Here is a 24,148-nt window from a genome sequence, read left to right as displayed (position 1 = left end):
TTGTCAAGAGACGGAGGGAGAAAGCGGGGAAAAAACATCATCGCAGAGCACGCTGGAACAAAATGGAGACCAATAAACAGGCAAAGAAAGCGGACTGTTGGCATGTGCGATGCGTGTGTGTTCGGCACGGTTGGACGGCCGTAGGAACATGCCTCAACATCTGAGCAGGTCAGATCCATTATTAGAGACCATGACCAGAACCTGATGGCGGGGGTCCCTCTTTCTCTCCCCTCCCTCTCATGGTCTCCGCTCACGAACCTGGCTATGTGTGTCAGGCTCCGGTATGTTCACTGTGTATTAGTGGTTGACCAGTATGGGTTTTTTAAATGCCAAATCTTGAGAGCAGGGTATTATATTTGTAATACAATGAGAAAAAATGTTGAAGAAAACAAGGAAAAAAAGAAATTAACCTAAACAAACGTGTTATAATGTATATTTTTAAATGTCAAAATGTTTATTGAAAATTCACTATACAACTATTAGCTATTTAAGACTATAAATAATCTCAAAAGGGATAATTATTGTATTGTATTGTATAATTATTGGGATAAATATTTCAAAATGCCCAAATATCGACAGATGAATCATCTCGAAATGGTCAAATTTCGGCTGAAGTCAAATCTTTTTAAAATGTTTTAAAATATTTGTGGGTCTCTAAATGGTTAAATATTGGCCCACACAGATAGCATAACTGATATTCAGTACATATCTAAAATTGATTTTCCCTCACAGAAACGGTGTTATACAAAAATACTAGCATTAGATTTTTTTAAAGGAGTGGGAACTATATCAGTCTTCCTATGTGTGCAATTCTTGCCCCCTGTGTCTTTTCAAAACCATCCTAATGTAGTATCTGTACATCTGACCTCAATTCTACCATTCAGCAGTAGACCGCGCTTGCAGCAAAACCCACAGAGACAGCGACAACGCCCCGACTTTCATCTGACATCACAAAAGCCAAAGGAGAAGCAGTGAAAAAAGTCTTAAAAGTCAATTAGGTGATTATTAATTCATGGGCCTTTTCCGTAAGCAGGAGGTCTTTGTTCTGGAGTGTCCCGTAAGTGAATTGGACTTTGGCACCTTTTCTCAACCCTTGGAGCTGAGCAGCATTTCTCAGCCAGCCAGAGGAGGCTGTCAGTGCTGAGTGCTAAGCCTCTAAATCAGAGACGTGAAGCGCTTTCATGGAAGGGAGGCACCGAACAAGTGTGCGACTGACACGAGCAGGACAGCAATAACGCAACAAGTCCTGCGCCACTGAAAATGTCCACAAATGTAACCACAGCTGCCATCATATCATTACCTAGGTGTCCTTGGGAAGTCATCTCCTACGAGACTAACTGGACACTGAAAGTGGGCGGACAGGGAAAGAGCAGAAAAATTATTTCTCCTGGCATATGGAGTGCATCATGCACATTTGCAAAAACTCAGCAGATGTGTTCACAAGAAGGCACGGGAAACGTCATGTGATCAGTTCATCCTTACTTTATCAAGCTCAGCTTTTGCTCCTAAAAAAACAACTAAAAAAACTAAAACAACTAGCTTTCGGCCTTACGCGTATCGACTTATGCCAAAAGAGTAATCCTTGACGCAATGTAGGAGTAACGTAAGCTTTGATGGCTCTCGCTGTTCAAAAAAATAGGGCTGGGTAACAAACTGAAGCTCCTCTTGTCTTATATATCGAAATCCACAGACATTTCTCTTTAAAAAATATCATTTTAGAACTTCTAATTTTTAGACCGGTGTTTTGTTTTGCTCTCTCCTCTGCGCTTCCGCGTTTATCGATGCGTCATGCGTCTGGTCCGAGTTCACTCTTTTATCGTGAATTCGATGCGCATGGCCGTCTGTTGGAAGCTAGTTATTTTAGTTTTTTATGATGGATGGTTGCACTTTTTGGGCTTCAAAATCTCATCCTCTGCCATTATAAAACTTGGAAGAGCCAGGAAATTATTTAATATAACTCTGATTGTATTCGTCTGAAAGAAGAAAGTCATATACACCTAGGTTGGTTTGAGTAAATCATGGGTTAATTTTCATTTTTGGGTGAACTAACCCTTTAATTTTATATATTTCTTACCCTATTGACAGATTTTTTTTTTCTTTCTTGTTTTAAGTATCTCTAGTCAATGTATCTTGATTTAAGAATGTTTAGATATTTGTATTGGAAACCAAGCCAAAAGTAAGAATATATATAAAATATATTTATTTTATATTATATATAAAATATATTTATTTATATATAATATTTTTTTGCTTCTCTTTTTAGGAGGTCAAACCTCCTCCATCGTTCTTTTGTCTTTCTCGCTTTTCTCCCCAGACCTCACTTTGGGCATCTCTTTCCCTACTCCCTCTGCTATTTAACCATTAATACAAAGGAGTGGTCCAACTCCCCAGTGCTAGAAGTCATTCACTTTTACCACGGCTAACAATAACCGAATATTATCTTTTTCTGCTCAGTCCCTCCCCCCTTTTTTCCCCCCTCTTTTTAATCTGTAGGCCGCGTTGGTGCCCTGAGCAACAAAGGGCTATATTCCATTTCACCTCATATTTCTCAGGTAATTACTCTGCATCAATTAATTTCAAATAAAGAAAATTACAACCAAAGCCTAACGCCAACGCCACTCCATATTGCGGCTTATCATATCACAGTTCCCTTGGTGTATAACCCACTATTAAATGAAAGGACCACCTCCATGGCTCTGCAAAGGAAGTGCCCATGTAGCCCCACAGGCGTGACTGCTACAAAGACAAATTTAAAATGAAGAAATTAAAAGGAGATATCAATTAGCGGACGTGTTATTAATCTTCCAATTGCTAGGCGGGAGCTAACGCCGCAATCACCTTTAGAGGACATCCACGCACTGACACACATACATGCAACTTGCTCTCTCTTTCTCAGGACGGCATGCCAATTAGAATATAGGGAGTAAGACTCATAAACACAGGTCTATGTGAGCGCTGGCTCACAAACAAGGACAATTTATAGCCTATTAGTCCTCAAGACAAAAATAATTTTAATTTAGCGATGACAAGCTTTTAAAGGACACGATATGAATATGCAAACGCGCTGGTGCTTTTAAAACTGCTCTGATTGATGCTTTGTTTCAGAGACAGGGCGTTAGGAAGAACTTCAGTGACATGCTTTTCAGACTGTTTCACTACCTGGTAAATTCATCTTAAAACACCCTCAGGATGATGCAATAAATATGGCATCATAAAAATCATGACAGTTTTCATCCGTATATGTGCCATTTCTTCAGCGCTATTCACCGAGTCAGCTGACAACCCTGACAGCTACGGTTGCATTTACTACGATTATAACACGCCACAGCTAGAGCCCCTGCCTATTCACATCAACTCCTGTAAAATCTATTGATGGACATCAAGGCCATGAAAAAATGCTGGAGATGGAAACCGCTCTGCTTGTAATACACTTTCTCTGTGTCCAGGGGGTGCTAATGTTCACCTTGCAGTCAGAGGACAATTATTTTGCTGTCCTTCTCACTTCTCTCCTGTACACACACACACACACACACACAGTGGAATACATTCACACAAATACACACCGTCCCCTGTGCATCCAATCACTGACATTCATATATTTAAGTAAACGTATAAGGCAAAAGAGACGGAACCAATTTGGAGGGCCGCTGCTGCCGCGATAGCATCTGACCTGCATCAGATTATTTTCCCTCCCTCACTATAACCCCAGTGATTTGAAAGTTGGGGGTTGAGAGGATATATTCATAAACCTGCCGAGGACGCCCTGCCTGTAAACCACCACCTCCCCACCACCTATATTTATGTTACACATATCAAATCATATTGTGGTTCACCTTCAGTCCTTAAGTGAATTAACAATTCTGCTCATCTCTTTCAGCTCCACATTGTCATGTATCCTCCCCTTTCTCTGTCCATCCGTTACTTCCTCTATCCTTATTTTCTGCCCCATATCCACCCTTCTTGCTTTAATAAATCCCAATAATCCCACTGCACTAATGCTAACCCTGTTCACCCATTGGATCACCTTTAATCAAACTGACCCTGGACCACAAAACCAGTCATAAGTCGCACGGGTATATTTGTAGCAATAGCCAACAATACATTGTATGGGTCAAAATTATTGATTTTTCTTTTATGCCAAAAATCACTAGGATATTAAGTAAACATCATGTTCCATGAAGATATTTTGTAAATCTTCTACCGTAAATATATATAAAAAAATATTTTTGTGAATGGATATGCATTGCTAAGGACTTCATCTGGACAACTTTAAAGGCTTTTTTCTCAATATTTTAATTTTTTAATCTCAGATTACAGATTTTCAAATAGTTTGTATCTCAGCCAAATATGGTCCTAATCCAAACCATACATCAATGGACAGCTTAATTATTCAGCTTTCATATGATGTATAAATCTAAATTTCGAAAAATTGACCCTTATGACTGGTTTTGTGGTCCAGGATCACATATTATTTTTGGAACGCTTATACTAACTTAAAGCATTAGTTCACTTCAGATTCAAAATTTCCTGATAATTTACTCACCCCCATGTCATCCAAGGTGTGTATGTCTTTCTTTCTTTAGTCGAAAAGAAATTTAGGTTTTTGAGGAAAACATTCTAGGATTTTTCTCCATATAGTGGACTTCACCAGGATACAACAGGTTGAAGGTCCAAATTGCAGCTTTAAAGGGCTCTACACAATCCCAGAGCTGAGGAAGAAGGGTCTTATCTAGCGAAACGATTGGTTGTTTTCTAAAAAAATAAATAAATAAAAATTATATACTTTTTAACCACAAATTCTCATCTTGCACTGCTCTGCGATACGCCACGCATGACATAATCACGTTGGAAAGGTCATGTGTGACGTAGGCGGAAGTACCGACGCAGTGTTTACAAAGGGAACGTGCAAAGACCAAGTCAAACACCCTTTACAAAAAAAGGTATAACAACGATGTTGGACAATTTTGAAGTTGGAGAAGAAAATGACATGGAATTTTTTGCCCTTCCACGGTACTTCCGCCTACATCACACGAGACCTTTCCAACGTGATTACGTAGTGCGTGGCACATCACAGAACAGTGCAAGATGAGCATTTGTGGTTAAAATGTATATACATTTTTTTAGAAAATGACAGATCGTTTCACTAGATAAGACCCTTATTCCTGGGCTAGGATCGCGTAGAGCCCTTTGAAGCTGCATTCAAACTGCAATTTGGACCTTCAACCCGTTGAACCCTGTTGAAGTCCTGTACATGGAGAAAAGTCCTGGAATGTTTTCCTCAAAAACCTTAATTTCTTTTCGACTGAAGAAAGAAAGACATAAACAACTTGGATGACATGGGGGTGAGTAAATTATCAGTAAATTTTAATCCTTTAATCTAGCAATTTTCCATACCTTTCTTGCGCTTCCAATTAAAAATGTATCTGTAACTTTTTCCTTGTATGTGTTGACATGCTTAAAATATACCCATCAACCACAAGCTCACTCTACATGCACTAAACGAGAGCCATCAGGATCGGCTACGGATCAACTCGGATGGTGCCAACACGCTCGACCTGAGTGTCATCTGTGAAGCAGCCCCACATTTCAACGCTCTGTGTTCGCATGACTAGGACGAGAGGAAAAACTTCAACAACACTAATGACAGACCCTAATAACAGGCCGCTCAGACAGTGTGACTCAAATCCGCTCGGATGCGTGCCTTTAAATAACAGGTTAGCCACGTCCCCATCGCGGCGGAGTCCAGCGGCTCAGCATTGACGCATTCTCCACACACATTCTCAGACAATCTCCAGCCAAAACAAGAGTGCCTCTGTTTACTAAAAGCATTCCAGTGCTTCCCAGGCAGGGTTCAGAAAGCCTCTCGTAGCGCCGTCTCACGCCGCTCTGTCCGTCAATCATGAAAGTGAGTTCTAAACACGATTAGAAAAAGAATATAAAAGAGCTTCCATTAAAGCAGCACCAGTATCTTAGATCACAACACCGCCAGGTTTCACTCTTCCACCCCCGTCACTCCTTCCTCCCCTCTCCACCTCTCCTCAGACATCAAACGGCACCCTAGACCTGGCTTCCTAATGCACGCTATTTTTAACTAAGCGTTCCTAATAAGCTGCTGGGAAGCCTGTAAATTTTTCATATGCAAGCACATCTTTCCTTTGTGAAAACACAGAAACACACTTATTTGGTGATTAGCAACTGACAGGGGGAGGAAAAGAATTGAATATTCTTGTATGGAATTGCATGCCTTTCAGAAAAAGACGCAGGGCTCCTAATGCGCATAGTCGTCTTCTTCGGCACCACAGGTAACGGCTGAATTATTAATCAAACAGCTCATTTTAATGCTTTTTAAAGTGCTTTATTTTGATGTGTTAAAATATACTTTTAGCCATTTTCAGGCAGGCGATGCATATCATTATTTCTCCCCATCAAAGCTGAGTGGCACTTGCTCAAAGTGCACAAACAACTCAGCCTCATTTAAAATGAAAGTTGCAAAAAATCAAACGCCGCTTTAAAAGATTTGCCTTCAAATGAACTTTTTTGCTGTAGTTTTGGAATTTAAAAAATAATGATAATAATAATGAAATGTGGAACGTGCAAAAGACTAAAATGGTTTTTCCTATCGCGAGGAATGAAGTTATATCCTGTCGCCTGTGAGGTACAGCTCTAGTGAAAACACTTGATCCAGACAGGTGTTCGCCCGGACTGCTTCCACCTCACAATCAAACGGCTTCTGCATTGGCACCAATTGAACTCCTCGTGAATGGAACTTCAAATGCGAGATGGCAAGCAAAAATGGACACCCAACACATTTAGAGCAGCACGCACCTGTCGAAGGACATGACTTAATGCTCAACGTCCAAACTGCACATGCATCCATATATACTGATGCGCTTCCCAAGTTCCCAACCATTTTTTGTTTATAGTATACATTCAATGAGACCAAACCATAAGTGCATTCCTATCAAAGCATATTATTCTAGATATCATTTAGCAATATTAAAGTCACCTAATAAATACTGTGCAGCCAAGTAGTGCATATGTGACCCTGGACCTCATAAGTCGCTCGGGTATATTTGTAGCAATAGCCGACGATACAATGTATGGGTCAAAATTATCGTAAAAAGTATCATTAAAAGTAAAGATCATGTTCCATGAAGATATTTTGTAAATTTCCTACTGTAAAAATATCAAAAATTTATTTTTGAGAGTGGAAATGCATTGCTAAGGACTTCATTTGGCACCTTTAAAGGCGATTTTCTCAATATTTTGATTTGTTTGCACCGTCAGATTCCAGTATTTTAACCAAATATCGTCCTATCCTAACAAACCATACATCAATGGGAAGCTTATTTGTTCAGCTTTCAGGTGATGTATAAATCTCAATTTCAAAAAACCCTTATGACTGGTTTTGTGGTCTTCTAAGAGAAGATTAATCATGATTATTTATTTTAATTAATTCATTTTAATTATTATTTACTCAAATGTGATATTTTTAGTAAGACATTTAAGTATTTTTATAGCTTTAAATTTAAAAAAAATCTTTTTAAACTTCCCTCTGCACTTTATTAAATATGTGGGATTGCAACTTTTTGTAACAAATCTTGACTTTAATTTCAGTGAGACACCATAGATGTAGTCTTAATCGAGATTTTAAAGAACATAGTGCCATTTAATTTACATCACAATCATTCAAATATTTGTTTTCTAGTTAACATTTTCATAGTTAACATGTACAACTAACAATGAAAAATGTTTCTAAAACATATTAAAGTTATGGTTAATTTCAACAATCACTAATACATTATTAAAATCAAAAATTGTCTCTGTTAATATTATTTTCGAGACCTGAGCTGACATGAACTAACAATGAACAGCTGTACTTTTATTAGCAAATATTAACAAAGATTAATAAACACTGTAACGGATGTATTGTTCATTGTTTGTTCATTTTAGTGCATCAACTAAAGCTAAGCCGGGATCTTATTGTAAAGTTTAACCTCCCTTTTTTGAATGCGGTACATATCATGCACAGGTACATATGACTATAGTAGCAAACCAGAGGCCAGTTGACTTTCTCGCACACGCACACACACACACACACACACACATAAACTCGTAATGCGGCACGTGCTCCAGGCCCTTGCAGCTTTGCGAACACATCAGCAGCACAGCAACGCACCACTGATCTCCACTTACACCTCCACAGGCCTCTCTCTGCTCTCCACTCCACTCCAACACCCCAGGCAGCCCCCCTCCTCTTAAACCACACCTCTCTATGAAACCTGACACCTGCACCTGCCACAACCGCCCCCAATCCCCGCCTGCAAAATACTCCTATCTGATAGCATTCTTCAGAGGTGTGTGTGTGTGAGGCAGAGAACACGGTCACATGTGTTTAGACACATGGCTGCTCTGTAACTCTGTACGTAGGCCCTGACTTGTTTTTGTCACTTGACCAGATTCGCCGTAATCAGGGATAATTTTTTCCTGGGAATTTCAACTCAATTCTCAGGGGTGAGAAATAAAACATATTAAATTAAGCTTGATTCTTGGAAAAAAAAAAAAAAAGTGCTTCTTAAAGTGCACTGACATATCTGCGGTAAAACATCACCTTATTTAATAAGTCACAACACTGGAGCTGTGGAATATAAAGGTTGCTCAGTGTCTATATGAAAAATCTAACAGCCCCCTGTTATATTAGTGAACTGGAAAGATAGGGCTTACCTGTCCCTTTGGTGAGCTCCCTCTCCCCCCCACTCTCTCTGTCTTTGGTTTGGTCCTCCTGATCTGTGGTGGTCTCACTGGCAGCCTCCACATCCTCACTCAGCTCTCCTGAAGGGGGAGGAGAGGATGGGATATGTAAATCAGCACTCCATCAGAATTGGTGGAAGCACTTAAAGGGACGGCAGCGTTTTTTTCTATAGGAGCGCACAACAATTACATTCTCTTACAAGCATTTACAAGGCTACGAGACAAAGCAGCCGCTTCTCTACTCTACCATACACGCAAGACCATATAATTACAGAAAATATAATTGCAAGATATATATATATATATATATATATATATATATACACACACTTGCATTTTTGTGCAATAAAGTATTTGTATCTCCAAAATGCATTTGCAGAATTATATATTTCGCTCTTTTTAAGCACGATTATTTTCATGATGTCTTATATTTTTGATGGCATCATTTTATAGAGATTTCATTTAAAACGAGCCTCGACTCCACAGTTATAATTCTTCATTTATGCAGGACCATGACACAAATATCTTTATGGCTTCCTCTGTTTAATATGAACATAAAACTGCAGCAAACCGCACACATGTGGTAGAGACATACACACATTTTCCACAGCGGCTCTGAGCATGCAGACAGGAAAAATAATTGTGCGAGTTTCGAGAGAGAGGAGAGTTTCTGTGTGTTGCTCTCTCTAGTACCTCTCCCAACGTTCATAATTACAGTCCCTTGCTGCAGTTTGCTGCGGGCCGCTCACCAATATCGGTTTAAGTTCATTTTTAAAACCCAAGGTAATGCAAAGGGGGGAAAAAAAATCATAAATATTTAAAACGCAGCCCGCAATTCATTTTATTTTGCCAAGTCAAATGCCGAAATCCCCTGTAACCATCTTAAAAGCCCCCTGTTCAATATATTAGGCCATTTAAAGGCAGCGAACTCCCAACAATGGATCTCCAATAATGCCATGTGTAAGTAACAGAGAGAAGATGCTGAAAAACAGATAATAAAATGGGCATCAATCCTTTTTATTCCCACCTCGTGCCCCCCGAGCACCCCCTTTTCCCGGGCCCAGCTTGTTTAAAAGTACCGTGGCTAGCACACACAAACATTGATTTTGCAACAGTAAAGTCCGTGGCAGTCAATAAGCCTTATCAGTTATTACACAAGTCAGCTAATTCTCAGCAAATGTACTTAAATGTTCTTTTGAAAATGCCTCCCCCTGCACTCTACACTCTATCAGGTGGGTTATTGACGTATCGACAGGACAACAACGGCCGTTGAAATATCCTGTTCAAATATTCATCTCCACGCTCAAAGAGAGCTATTCCACGACAACATTCGAACCCTTAACTTAAAACAGCTTTTATTGTCCAATAACGTTCCAGCCACTTTAGAAGCCCGCCCGGGACGCGACTTGAATTCGGACCAGCCAGTTCCAAAAAGCCGCGCCGCAATCCATTAAAGTTTATTCTCATCAGTGTTGGGTTTCTAGAACTGTTAAAGTACAACCTCAATCCATCATTCTTCAAAAACGCTTTTTTGGTCTCTGCGTGAACATGGAGCGGCGTATTTAATAAACGCCTCCGCCATAACTCTCTCGCTGCGAGTAATACATCAACATCTCTAAACATTTCCATCTCCTTGACTTAATGTGCTACAAGAAACCATTTGTGTGTGAGTGTGTGTGTGTGTGTGTGTGTGTGTATCTAGAGCAGTTAAAGCCATTTACATCTGATGGTCTTGTGTGGATTGCTATGTGTAATTCTGCATTTTGTTGCACTGTTTTAATTATTGATGCACCAAGAGGAAACACGACTGGGGCAGACCGTTTGCCAAAGCCTACAATCGCTGTGGTTTCCGCTGTGGCATTCTGGGAGAAAGTAATTACACAAGAAAACACTAGTATACGGAGTCTTCCGTACACTGCAAGGTTATAAAACTACATGTGTTAATTCACAAGAGCAGTTTTCTAGCATAACAGGCAAATTATTAAATAATAACATACAGGAGTGCAGATTCGAAGTAGGTGGTAGATAAACAGAACTGTTGTTCATTTCATCTCATCTTTCTAAAAACAACACAAAATCTTCATAAAGCAAAAACACAGTGATTCCGTGTAGACGAAGCACCTAGCGTTTGATCGCAGTATGGATTATGCAGTTAGGCTATATTACCCAAAGCCCACACTGAAACCGTCTGTATATACATATAGAAAATTTAATTCTTTCACAAATGTGCCTGTTTCTGTTATGTTCCCAAGGCAACCAGCTATTTCCGTTCTCCACAACCCAACATTACCCAGCATTGGGCTGAGAAATGGGCTGGAAAGGCAAAAAAAAAAAAAAAAAAAAAATGCAACATGCAGTCGAGATAAATCCACCTTCACCAGGCTGGGAATTACTATATGATATGGAGTCAGAAGCAGCCAGATTACAAAATAATCCCCAGGTAGATTTTCCACCTCTAGAAGAGCCGCCACCAGTGTGTCTAATTCCTGCTCCAGCACACTTACGTCTCTTAATAGGAAGTCGCTTCATGCAACAGCTGCCGCCCTGAAATCATCTCTCACCTTTTTCTCATCAACATCTCGCTCCCCGACTGTACGCCGGCCACCCTCCCCCCCAGTAGTACTCAGATAGGTAGACATTTAATTCCACCCATGGCCGGGTGTCTAAGAGGCAAATGAATGTGCCTATTCCTCATCTCCGCCACCACCGCGGTACACAATGATTAAACCCGGGCCAGCCATAATTAATGAAAGGTCACAAGTGGCCTTAGAGTAGGCTGAAAATGAAAGGACCCACCCAGATGTAGTCATAGATCTGGCCTGGAAATAGATTAAGAGGAAGCACTCGCAGCTATGGCGAGAGGCCATTTGCTAACCCAAATCCTAAAAATGTAAAGGACAATACCCTGAAGGTTAGGCTTTCTAATTAATCGTCCTCATTAACCCGTCCTCGTACAGTGATATTAAACTTTTGCCTTAATCTAATCACGCCAACCGAATAAGCCCACCGCAGCGCCTGAAATCACAAAGCACGTCTGTTCTCCAAGGAAACACAATACCACAACATTGCAACGTGGAGGGATACAGAAAATGGACTTTAATTTTGTACAGAGGTCGTCTCGGCGGACTCAGAAATGCATGATAATGTTTGAGAGAAATGAAACATTCAAGTCTCTCCCAGCATGCAGGATCTCACATCGACCTATAGGTGTCACCCTATACAAGCAAGGAAGAGAAATTGGCAAGACACATACACAGCAGATGAAGGCAGAGAGGTTAGAAAGGCACAGACAAATATATACAGAACGCGGACAGAGAAATATGTGGAGATGACAAAAGCAGATGCTAGACAGGAAGTCAGCGCCAAGCGATGAGACTCAGAAGACAGCGCGATTACCTTCAGATGAGGCCGAGCTGCCTTCCCCCGTTTCCCCAGAAGAACGGTGATTACACACATACTAATCATACTGACAGGCACAAACCGCCAAATAAATAATACATGCTAACCACTGCTTCATCCAGCTTCTCCTACCCAGACCGAAGGGCCGGTGTGCGTATTCATACCACAAACCCAGAACCAAACTCATCGGAAATCAGCTTGGCGCTCTCGAAAACACATTCGAGGGACCGTACCTGAGAAGCTCTTGGGATCCTCTGTAGGTCTAGCATTGGCTCGCGAGGCGAGTCTCTGGCCTGCCTCGCTTCACCTTTCCTCCAGCCAGAGCGCAGTGTGAGCCAGTCTCTCTGTGAGCGGCTGCTCTTTCTCATTACTCTCATTAGGATTACCGAAGCACTGGTTATCATTTTAACCAGGTGTCACAGCGCACATCACCGTAAATCTGTGGGGCCACATTTCCCCCTCCATCTACCTCTTTCTCCCCCTCTTTTTGCCCCACAACAGACAGCTTCCTTGTCTTTAACGCTGCACTGTTGGATAAAAAAGCAATCTTATTTCACACCTCACGGACTCTATCTCTCTCTCCCTTGCTTGTCCTGTTTTTTCTTTTTTTTCCTACGAGATCCCCCTATGGCCCCCCGCCATCCCCTCCCGCACCCCTTCCCTATATCAAAGCTGTCCTGACTTCGGAGAGCGCGGTGTAAAATGAAAGTGACAGAAGGGTTCTGTGGGACAATGGGACATAGGCTCCATGCTGGGGGCTTTCACGCTTTGTCCGCTCCTCATATCAGCACTTCTCCGGCCCCGTCCGTGCCCCTCCCACCCCAAACAGGACCCCCCTCTAAACCACAACACACAAAAAAACACTGCCTTCGTCTCAGACCAGCCGCAATCTGTAGATGGGCGAAAACCCTTCTGAAACTGTCCACCAAAAGCACTATATATAATAATTGATGTTCGGCCACAGAATTTTTAAAATTAAAAGCAGTTCAACGTAACGGTCCGGAATAAAATTCACTTATACCACCAGTTACATTATATTATACATTATGTATATGTGTACATAAGGTGTATATTTTCAATTTTTCGTCCTCAACACACTCTTGCATTGCCCCACTTCTGAATCTTGCTTGACAAACACCTTTACTAGTTCAGAAAAACATGCAGAGCGTACATGAAATTTCATGTCGTGAGGTTATAGAAAACTAATCAACACCTTGGAATATCTGTCAACCAATCAGAATCAAGAATAAAGTAAGCACTAAATAATGTAAACACACACACAAAAAATTGATTCCAGTCAAAGCCACTTCACTACTACATTGTTTTAGAAAATAAATGCTGTGAGCAAACCTAACCATATAATCTTGACATGAAAAACAATTTCATGACAAAATATTTAAGCTGTTCGCCAAAACTGCTTTTGAAGAAAAACAGTTCATGCACTCAAAACAATGCACTCTGGGTAAACCCCTCCGTCACCATAAACACAGAGCGTGAGTCAGGCAAACGTCAGCGAGACCAACATAGTACGCATGGTGACCACACTCCCAAACAACGGCAACACCCTCCCTCTCGCACACACCCCAAAACACTAGGATGAAAACAGGACAACCTCTCTCTCAAACAAGCACACACTCACCTCGAGCACGAAAAAAGAAAAGCTAAGTACCTCTTTGGTTTAAAGGGCCGTGGCTCTGTATCGGAGCGGGGCTGAGTTATGTGCTAGATTCCTGACCTTGCCTTCCAGAAGCCATGGCGTTCGCTCAGCACTGGCCCTGTCGTGACCCCCAAATCTAAATGTGAATGAATACTTTGTGTCTCCATGGGGCTGTGCGCCAGAGGGGGGAGGCGCAGGAGGAGGAGGAGGAGGAGGAGGAGGAGGAGGAAGAGGAGGAGGGTGGGCTAGCTAACAGCTAGCAAACTTTAAACAGCAAGTTGATCACAAACAGAAGGGAAAGCTCACTCTGCCTTAGAACAAGAGGTTCACGTCGCCCCTCCCCCGTGCTTCTCCGTCTCGCACCCGGCTCTCCAAACACCCTCCGAGCCGACCCCGCACGCCCTCTGCGCAACACTTAATTTGATCCCCCAAGCCTTTCAAAATCACTGGCCATTTCAGTGGACGGAGCAGTCCGCGGCGGAAGGAGACGGCTAATCAGGGGAAATCGAATTTACACCGGCACTGTCAAATCCTCCTCTTCTAAACAGACATCATTTCGTTTCAATACCTGATGTGACATTGCATCACAAGCATGACATTTCCAATAGCTTCTGATCTGTGCCTGTCATCATGAGGATGTGACTTGAAAGTGACATACATCACACCGCTCGCACAAAATTACAGTGAAATACATAAATAAACAGAAAGCAGGTTTACCGTGTTGGGGCTGTTCGCATAGGACGCATGCCTGCATTTTGTCCATGCTTTTTATAATTGCTTGTCTATGTACACATGTCAGCTGAATGCCTTTGGGCATTGAGCCACATCTAGATGCAATTTTTGGTTCCCACTTTTTTTTTTTTTTTTTTGTTCAATAAATATCAATGACATGTCCAGTAATTTTTTTTTTATTACTTTAGGAGAATTTTTTAAAATCATTTTCATTCAGACTGAATCGTTAATTAATTATTCAGAACATTTTGTGTGTTGAATTGATGATTCATTAAATAAAAAAAAAAAACTTAAAAGAACAATTCAATCCCATTATATTTTTATATTATATATTATAAGATAATATAATATAATATAATATAATATAATATAATATAATATAATATTAACGGTAACACTTAGGTTCCATTTGTTAACTACATTAGTTAACACAAACTAACAATTAAAATATTTCTAAAGAATTATTAATATTGGATGTATTAATCTTAAATGTTAATTTCAACATTTACTAATAAATTTTTCAAATTAAAAGAAATATATGTTAATATTATTTAATGGACCCAAGCTAACATTAACTAACAATGAACAGTCATATTTGTAGTAATTAACTTTAATAAACATTAATAAATACTGTAACAAAATCTATTGCTCATTGTTAGTTAATGCATTCCTGTAAAGTGTTACCATAATAACTATAGAAACTTTCATGACTTTTATTTTAAAATTCCAAGATACTTATCCAAATTCCAATTATGGATTTAAAGTATTTAAAGTGCAATCAAAACATGGATGATTTTTCAAGCTCTCAACTGTATATATATATATACAAATGTCCTTGCGGGGACATTTGTGCTCGCAAACACACACAGGAGCCATTAGGCAGTGTTTGACAGCAGTCTCTCAAACACAAAACGCATTAATAGCAGAGTAGTGCGCTGTGCTTTTTTCTGCCCTGCACTCTGTGAGGTTGAAAGGGCCACATGGACGTTGCTCTTCTGCGCCTGGAGACATTTTGCTGCACAAAGGAGAGAACAGACTGTCAGAGCGTCCCTCAACAGCCACAGCACCGCACTACTGGCCTACTGCTCTCGTTCTACCCTATCTTTTCCTCCTTCATCTTTATCTCATACTACACTGCTTTCTGTTATTTTGAGACAGGAGGAGGAACGTAAGGAGGACAAAAAATAAAAATAAAAAAAAGTCAAGAAGGGCAACCAGTCTGATATATTCACCAGTGGCTCGGAAAATGCGATGGTACAGTTGTGACAGCCGAGCGGATACCCCTCTCCCATTTAGGGCAGGGGCTTGACGGCGCACTGAATATGTATAACCCGGAAAAAAACATATTGATTTTTCATTTGGTAAAAAGGGACATAAAAATCATATAACCTGAAACTGTCACAGCTCTTCTGTTCATAGCTCATCTCTCCTCGTGTATGGCACTAGCCACAAACTCAATTTAATTACCAGGTGGAGTGTTTGCATACAGAGAAACAACATACGACTGCATCTGTAACAGAATTAAATGTGATATTCGACTTGATCAGTCATATTTGATGTGGAAATGCATGTGTTTGAATGTGAACACAGTGCTAATCTACAAACAGTGACGGAAGTGAATAAACACCAGTTTTTCTCTAACACAATTCAGATGTCATTATATCACATTTCCCCTTTGTGAGAACACAATACAGTTGCTGCTTTTCATATTCCATGTTTTTCATATTTCATATTCAAATGTTCCCTATTAAGGTGGATACTGCGCATCAAAAAAAAAAAAAAAAAAAAAAAGTTTGAATGTGAACTTGTGGAGGTCCAGCAAGGTTTGTCCAATATTTGTATAAGCCAGAGCCTGTCCATTAACAGCTACTTATCTGTTTACGTCTCTCTTTAGACTGCTCTGCCTGGTACAGTGGGACGTCTGAGAAAGATCTCCGCTTGTCGATATATTGAGCGTGGCATTTGCATATCTTTGTAGTGCATCCATCTGCCTGTGGATCACTCTGTAGAGGTATTAGCTCAGAAAATCAATGCGGTCTGAACGTACGCACGTATGTATGTAGCGTCCACCTTGGCGTGCGGTCGTTACGGCGTAAGCATGTTGCTGCTCGCGGCTCCCGTGTGGATAATGCAACAGTCCGCATTCTTCAAAAACAGACATTAAGTAAACACAAACTCAAACAGGGCAGCATCCCGCCATAGGTGGGCTCTGTACGCACCGAGATGTTCTGTAGGAAAAGTGTGTCCTGCAATTGAAGACCCCGTGTAGCACCACCAGCTTGTTTATGTCAGCGGACCAGGAGATAAAACAGAATTTTTAAGGTTTATGAATACCAGATGACTTAATCAATTTTATTTTAGAAATATAAGAGTGGGGTTTATATTGATGTGTTTGAGCCCTGGGATTTCACTGCGCCCTCGCAGCTGGGAAGGACGTGAGAGGTGTGGGAAGAGCCGCCCGTGTGTAGCGTTCATAAGTTAAGTCGGGTTGTGTTTAGAATAGCATTCTAGTATGTTACTTACTTTTTCTGCAGTATGCAGTACTAATTTTAAATATTAATTCAGGGGTCCTGTTAACACAACTTAAGTAAATGCATGGTTGCAAGTTAAAAATTCTAGTTTATTGTTTTAATTAAACCTTTTAAGTTGCAAACATTATTTTGTTGAGTTCTATTGATCATTACATCGACTTAATATCGTCTGTAATTAAAACTAAAATTTCTGCATTAATTGGCTTTTTTTTTTTTTTTTTAATTAGGTTGTAGTAACTTAATAAAATTGTCTTGATAACCTCGGAAATTATGCAGCGGATTTCTAGTTCCCAGCATGCTTTGCATAGGACTGGATAAGGATAATAAATGTTGAAATTAAGTGTTCATTTATTTGTTTTTAGTGAAGGGAAAGCCCTGTTAGTGTTTAATGCAGTTATGTTTGATTTGATTTTGATTTACATTGACTCTATAAGCAATGACTGCGCTAATGCCAGTGACAAGTAATATCTTACTTTATTAAATATACATTTAATTAAATATACATTTTAAATATGTTATGTTAGCATGTGCTATGATAGCTGTTGATTTGAGCTGAAATAGGTAAGATTAATTGCTTCCAGGGCTACATCTCTGGTAGTTGGAGCGACTTAATTTTTTTGAGTAATCAACTTCAAAATCTGTGATTATGCTACAAATTATTAAGTTCCTCTAACTCAATGTAGCTTGTTGGTTGAACGTAAAATCACAAAAAGTTGTCATAATTCAAAAAAATTGATATAAACTGTTGCGTTAATTTTTTTTCTGTTTAGAATGTATGTGTACTGTGGATGGTGTTCTAATTTGTTGGCTATGGAATACCAACATATATGCAAAGATCATACAGCGCAGAATGTTATATCCCTATATCTGACAATTCATTTCAAGTGAGACAAGCGAACTAGAAGGAATATCCACCATGTTTTACTTTACTCCTTCTTGGCTAATCAGACTTCCAAGTTAGTTTTTGTACAGTCATTTTTACACAGAAATGAATTCTATATATATATATATTGGTTTCACTTTATTTTGATGGTCCCTTTAACACATTCTGTTGACTACATGTCTACTAACTCTCATTAGACTGTAAGTAGAATATTAGTAGACTAGTATGGTGACATGTATTTACTTATAGTCAGTAGAATGTCTGTTGGGGGAGTGTCTCAATAAAGATTATTAAGCAGACAGTCTACAAATTCTCTAATAAGAGTTAGTTGACACGGAGTTGCTAAATTACTTATAGTCAACAGAATGTTCAAAAGAGACCATCAAATTAAAGTGCTACCATTTTTGTTGTTGTGATGATACTGTAGCATTCTACTTTTTTTATTTTTGAAAAATAGTAGGCAGTGTGCAGTATGTAGTAAACAGTACACCAGTATTCCACTCGGAACACAGCCAGGCAGAGGCAGCAGTGTGGACACACAGAAAAGCTTCCCCCTGCACACACACACCGGATCGCTGCAGTTCCACCCCCAGTGGCAGCTAATAGCAATCCGCTACAGAAATCCAATCTTTACGTCGTGCAGGCACTTAAAACAAGCTCAGTACCGCCACCAGTTATTGAAAAAAAGGGAAATACGGTTCATCCGTCCCACTTTCAGGCCATTTTCTAATACAAATCAAACACTTGCTGCTCCCTTCCTCCATTTGTCTTTCTTTCTGGGCCTCTTTGCATAACCCATCCATTACGTTCACATGAAATATGAAAAGGCAATATCCTCTCTGTGTTTGTACTGAAGCGTAATGCGATTGTGTTGTCATTTATAGGAAATAATCGCAAACCTCTCTTTCATTTTCCAGTTCAAATAACCATGAAAAATTAGCCCGCAATGTCAGGAGGGACAACAAAGGAAAGCGTGCAGACTATCGCTTCACCACTGCGCTTGACATTTCTCCTTAATAGGAAAATGTCTGGTTGCTTCTATCTTTCTTTTTTTCGTTACAAATAAAGCCTTTTCTCTTTCTTAATTAAAAAGTTCTGCACTTTGATCTGAAGAATCTCGCCTTGCTCACTCTCTTTAGTGACAAAGAGGCGTTTGGGTCAACCCAGCGTGAAGTAATTGAGCAGGGGGGTCATCCCGAACCCCCGTTATTCGCCCTCCACCGCACATACAATCTCCATCCGTAGAACAAGACAGCATCTAATGGCCACTAGCGAGGGCCGCCGTCGCCATACCGGGGTCTGGATCTCTGTGGCTAACGTCCTGCAGCCGGGATAAATAATTCAGCAGCCATCAGATGGCCCGGCTGCATGGCAAACAACCGGCCTGCCCTCTGATCTCAGATCAGCTGACGGTCACATATCTAATACGGCAGCTTTGACAAACCCGCAGCAGAATCGCATCACCGCTGCTCTTTTCGTGCCGTGAGACGCCCAGACACTGCGGGGCTGCACTGTCTCGAATGTGCCTATTTACAGTGAGAAACAAACTAGTGGTAATTGGATTGCTATCCGTGAAAGCTCCATAATGACGCTTAATAGACATGCATTGTTTTTCTGCAGTAATTATGCACAACATGATCGGCCCCATCTCCATTTTCTGATGTAATTACTATAGATATGTTTATCCGGCTGACAATTAATATTTGCGTGTGTGTTTTGTGCATGAGTATATGCCCTAGTATATGTACTGTATGCATTCTGACAGCCCAACTAAAACGTTGTACTTCAGAGCTCATGCCAAATGAAAGGAAACGCTCATTTTTTCATAATTAAAGTCACACTACATTCTCATTACAGGGTTGCAGAGTACATTTTCATCTAGGAAATGATGTGGTGAAAAGTGTAAATAGCAAAATGAAAATTTACAGTGCTTAAGAGCATCTAGGACTGAGAAAGAAATGTGTATGATAACAATAGCGAGCTGCGCCAGACAAACATTAGGCAAATATTAGGACAGCCTAACTTCCATAAAGAGACTATTCACTGTAAGCTTGATTGAAAATAATAAAAAAAAAAAAAAAAAAATGAAATAAAATCGTAGAATTACTGCAGTATCATTAACCAGACAATTGTTTTGATTTCAATACACACAGCAGTCAAAATTCATCAAATGTACTGGTGGGCGAAGATAATTTTTGTCACGTCGAGACAAATGAGGTGCCCAAGGAAGCAGAATGCGAACATGACACAACGCTGCTCAAAAGTATCTCTCCTTCCTCTTGTCAGTTTATTTATTTATTATTTCTATGATTGCAAATTTACATATTTCTAAAGGAGGATTAAAGTTTGTGATGCATATAATGAGATTTCCCCTCAAAAAGCTAATGAAAAAAGACTCATCTTATGCAATTAGCTGGGGCTTATTTATTCTCCTCCTGTAATGTATTAATTCATTATCGCATAATTCAGGCATTATTTATTTATTTGATTACATGCACACCTTAAAGCCTTAATTACAATAGAAACTGGGGAGGTCGAGGAAGAGAGGCGACGCACCAACTCGGCTATCAGTCGATCTAGTTATCCATTTAATCTCAAGAGTATATCCATCCAATCTCTTATCAGCAGCCTCTAATCTCAGTCTAATCAGTTTACCAATTTGCTGTATGGCGACTGGCTCACTGGAAAGAAAGGACTAAAAAACATTCTTTGAAAAAAAAAAATAATAATAAAATAAAATAATTGACACTCACGACGCAAAAATTTAGACATTTGGCTGTGCCTTTCCTTTCCACTCTTCCTTCGCTCGTTCTATCTATTCTTCAGCCCTAATGATGGGCAGCGGCTGCAGTTCCACGGTCAGTTTGGTTGTATTCAGCTCCACCAGCGAGGGTCACATGTGTCAAGTGAGCACACTTCATTTCTTTTCGATTTTTTCTCACACACCGTTTACGCTTTTAAATACAGCCGCATGGCACCCAGGACTAAATTTTAAGCTGAGCCCTTGAAACGTCTGTGCTTTTACAGATTTGCTCCAAGAGCGTCTCTGTTTTGCCTTCCGCTTCCTCCCACAGCCGAAAGCACAGTCCTTCACCTCAGAACATACCTATTACTGTGCTTCATATTTACTTCGGCTAGCCATAAGAGTTCGGCTTCATCTGACATGTGTCATGAGTCAGTTTGAACAGACAGGACACGTGGTGCAGTGTGAAGTTTGAGCGCTGCGTTGTGACGAGCTCCTGGAGAGGGGAACAGAAATAATTACAGTCACTCCTGTTACTCAGCGAGTTATCTTTGGCTCAGGGAAAGAGAAGGAAAAGACTAGAAATGTGAATGATCTCACTAACATTGCTCGAACACGCGCTGGCTGCCTTAAAATAACAGGAAGTAAAAGAACCCCAACATTGCTCGTGTTTTATTCACATTATCACATAAAATGCTCCTAAGTTTAGGCCTATATATATATATATATATATATATATATATATATATATATATATATATATATATATATATATATATATATATATATATATATATTCATTGAAATAAAAAAATTGAGTTAATACAATGAAGGCGATTGGCGACAACTCGATTGGCAACAGAAACTCAAAATTTTTGAGTTGATTTGACAAAAGAAAAAATGTTGTGATAACAAATCATGAAAATATATTTATATATAAGTTACTAAAGATGTATTTAAAACAGTTCATGTGAATATAGTGGTTCAAAATTAATGTTATGAAGCGACAAGAATAAAAAACAAAAAACAAAATAACGACTTTATTCAACAATATCTAGTGATGGGCGATTTCAAAACACTGCTTCATGAAGCTTTGAAGCTTTACGAATCTTTTGTTTCGAATCAGTGGTTCAGAGCGTGTATCAAACTGCCATATTCATGCCCCCCAGAGGTGAACCATTAAAATTTCAAAACACTTATGACGTAACGAAGCCTCGTTTACTGAAATCACGTGACTTTGGCAGTTAAAAATATCTTAATTTGTGTTCTGAAGATGAACGGAGGTCTTACGGGTGTGGAACGACATTAAGGTGAGTAATTAATGACTGAATTGCATTCTTTGTAAATGACTTTTGCCCACAACGTAGATGAGGATAAACTGTGTCCACATCAGACAAAAATTGGAGGTAAAAAAAGCATGCCTGCAATGTGAACATCTAATAAAAATTTAATATGGGCCAAATGTTGTGAGGTATTCACAAAATGAACTAAATATAGAAGAAGAAAAAAAACATGATGCTGCTGATGTAAAGTTCAAATATGTGTGGTTTAGATGGCTATAAGAAGAACCAATGAAAAAACAGCGACTGATGGGCTCATCAGCCAGGCGAGCTAAATATTCTTATTAATTTATGCAGTGTGAGAGGAATGCTTGGCCATGCAATTAGTATTACTTTCCAACTTTCAGAGGAAACGGTAAGGCTAATGGTCTCAGGATCAACTCAGCAGCATGTTGTGGAATGAAAGGTTAGCTTGTGTGTGTGTATGTGTGTGTGTACACTGTATGTGTGTGTCTGTGTCTTCTTTGTGCTGACTCTGCAAAGTGAGAGAGAAAGAAAGAGAGAGAGAGAGCCTGCTTGTCACTGGTCTCTCTTGGGCGAGCAAGGGATTAACTATTATTCTGCTCCTTTGAGACCACCAGGGCACCTAAATTGGTTCCATGGTTTTCCACCAATCCCTCCACCAAATTCTGCAATCGCGGGCCAGCGCTGCAAATTCTCGCTTTTATTTACAGAGCTCCTGTTATTGCTGTTTTTATTGTTGCTGTTGATGTCATCCCCGCTGTGGAGGCTTGGAGCGGAAGACTTCTCTCTCTAATTAGCCAGAGGTCTGTCTCATTGAAATGAGGGAGCAGGTAGCTCACATTAATTATTCATCCCACAGGTAAACATTGGGGCGGCCATGCCTGATGAGTGGACTGAAAAGATGAGCTGGGTGAAGCCACTAACTAATACAGGCCTCTCCCCCGGGGGCTGCTGGGAGGAAAATAAACAGAGTGCATTAGACGCTGAAGAATCCTTTGGACTTTTTTAGTTGTAACAAAACAACAGCGCTTCTAATACCACTAGGAGCAATGAGGTATTAGAACGGGACAGTTGCCTAAGCGCGAGTTTCACGGCGGGCCGACTAGGCTTAGGCTGCCTCCGCTTTCAAATTAAGCCCAAATTGCACATTTATTCTGCTTCCCTTTATCCAGAACCAGATACAAGCGGAAGCCTCATCCCAGATCCTCTTTTTTTTTGTGCTTTTTTCTTTTCCCTCTCTGTCTGAGCTCCAGCAAAAACAGCCTCACATGGCTCCAGCCAGGACTGGCGGCCTCATGAGAAAGCTGTGATAAGAATTCATTTCTCCCAATTATGTGCTCTTGTCCACTGCTTCAGTTCATCAGTTCAGTGCAGCCAAGTCAATGAAAGGGCTTGTAATGAAGCAATCAGATGCAGCCTGGCTCCCAGGGCCCCGGCCTCGGCTCCAGGCTTCCCGAGCAGGCCAGCCCATCCTGCGGGGGGAGTTGGTGCTCGCGCGGATGGTCCGCGGCTTTATAACGACTGTGAGATCAAGATCTTGCTCATAAAAATGGGAGAAGATAAGTCTGATCTTAGCACCGGCCTCTCTGAGGTGGTAAAGATTGCGAGCGTCCTTAAGATTTCTAGCTATTGCTCAAATTCTCCTTCAATATAAATCTTTGCAAATTTGTATCACCATGAACACTGTAAAACTTATTAGTACAATTGCAGTACAGTACAACTAAATGAAATGAGTTCATTATACTCAAATATTTCTGAAAATTCATTGGGCCTCATTAACGAAACTTTCGTAAACGTGTGAATAAATTTGGAGTAATTTGCACGTAAAACGGACCTTCCCGAAAACTCTCCTCCAGATTCACAAATGCTTTGTAAACATCAGATTTGATAGGTAAACGTGTATATGATATTGCATTGGGCCTCATTCACGAAACTTTCATAAATATGTGAGTAAATCTGGAGTAATTTGCACGTAAAACGGACATTCCCAAAAATCTCCTCCGGATTTACAAATTCTTCGTAAACGTCAGATTTGATAGGTAAACCTGTATATGATATTGAATTACAATCATTCATAAATAGGGTGCACGCTAACGCTCATTCACAGTTAGAATAATCCCCACCTATGAATTATGTAAATTACATGTC

The 24,148-nt window shown here is 40.1% G+C and overlaps 1 protein-coding gene across 1 annotated transcript in view; it reads right to left on the bottom strand.

Moving 5' to 3' along the window:
* The window catches only part of zfhx3b (zinc finger homeobox 3b), a 271,273-nt gene that overhangs the window by 20,561 nt on the left and 226,564 nt on the right, over positions 1–24,148 (bottom strand). The window contains 1 exon segment of the mRNA XM_048186070.1: positions 8,725–8,832. Coding sequence (XP_048042027.1) covers positions 8,725–8,832 — 108 coding nt within the window.

Source organism: Megalobrama amblycephala, linkage group LG3 (assembly GCF_018812025.1).
Source record: "Megalobrama amblycephala isolate DHTTF-2021 linkage group LG3, ASM1881202v1, whole genome shotgun sequence".
Lineage (NCBI taxonomy): Eukaryota > Metazoa > Chordata > Actinopteri > Cypriniformes > Xenocyprididae > Megalobrama > Megalobrama amblycephala.
This window is presented reverse-complemented; position numbering and strand designations above follow the sequence as displayed.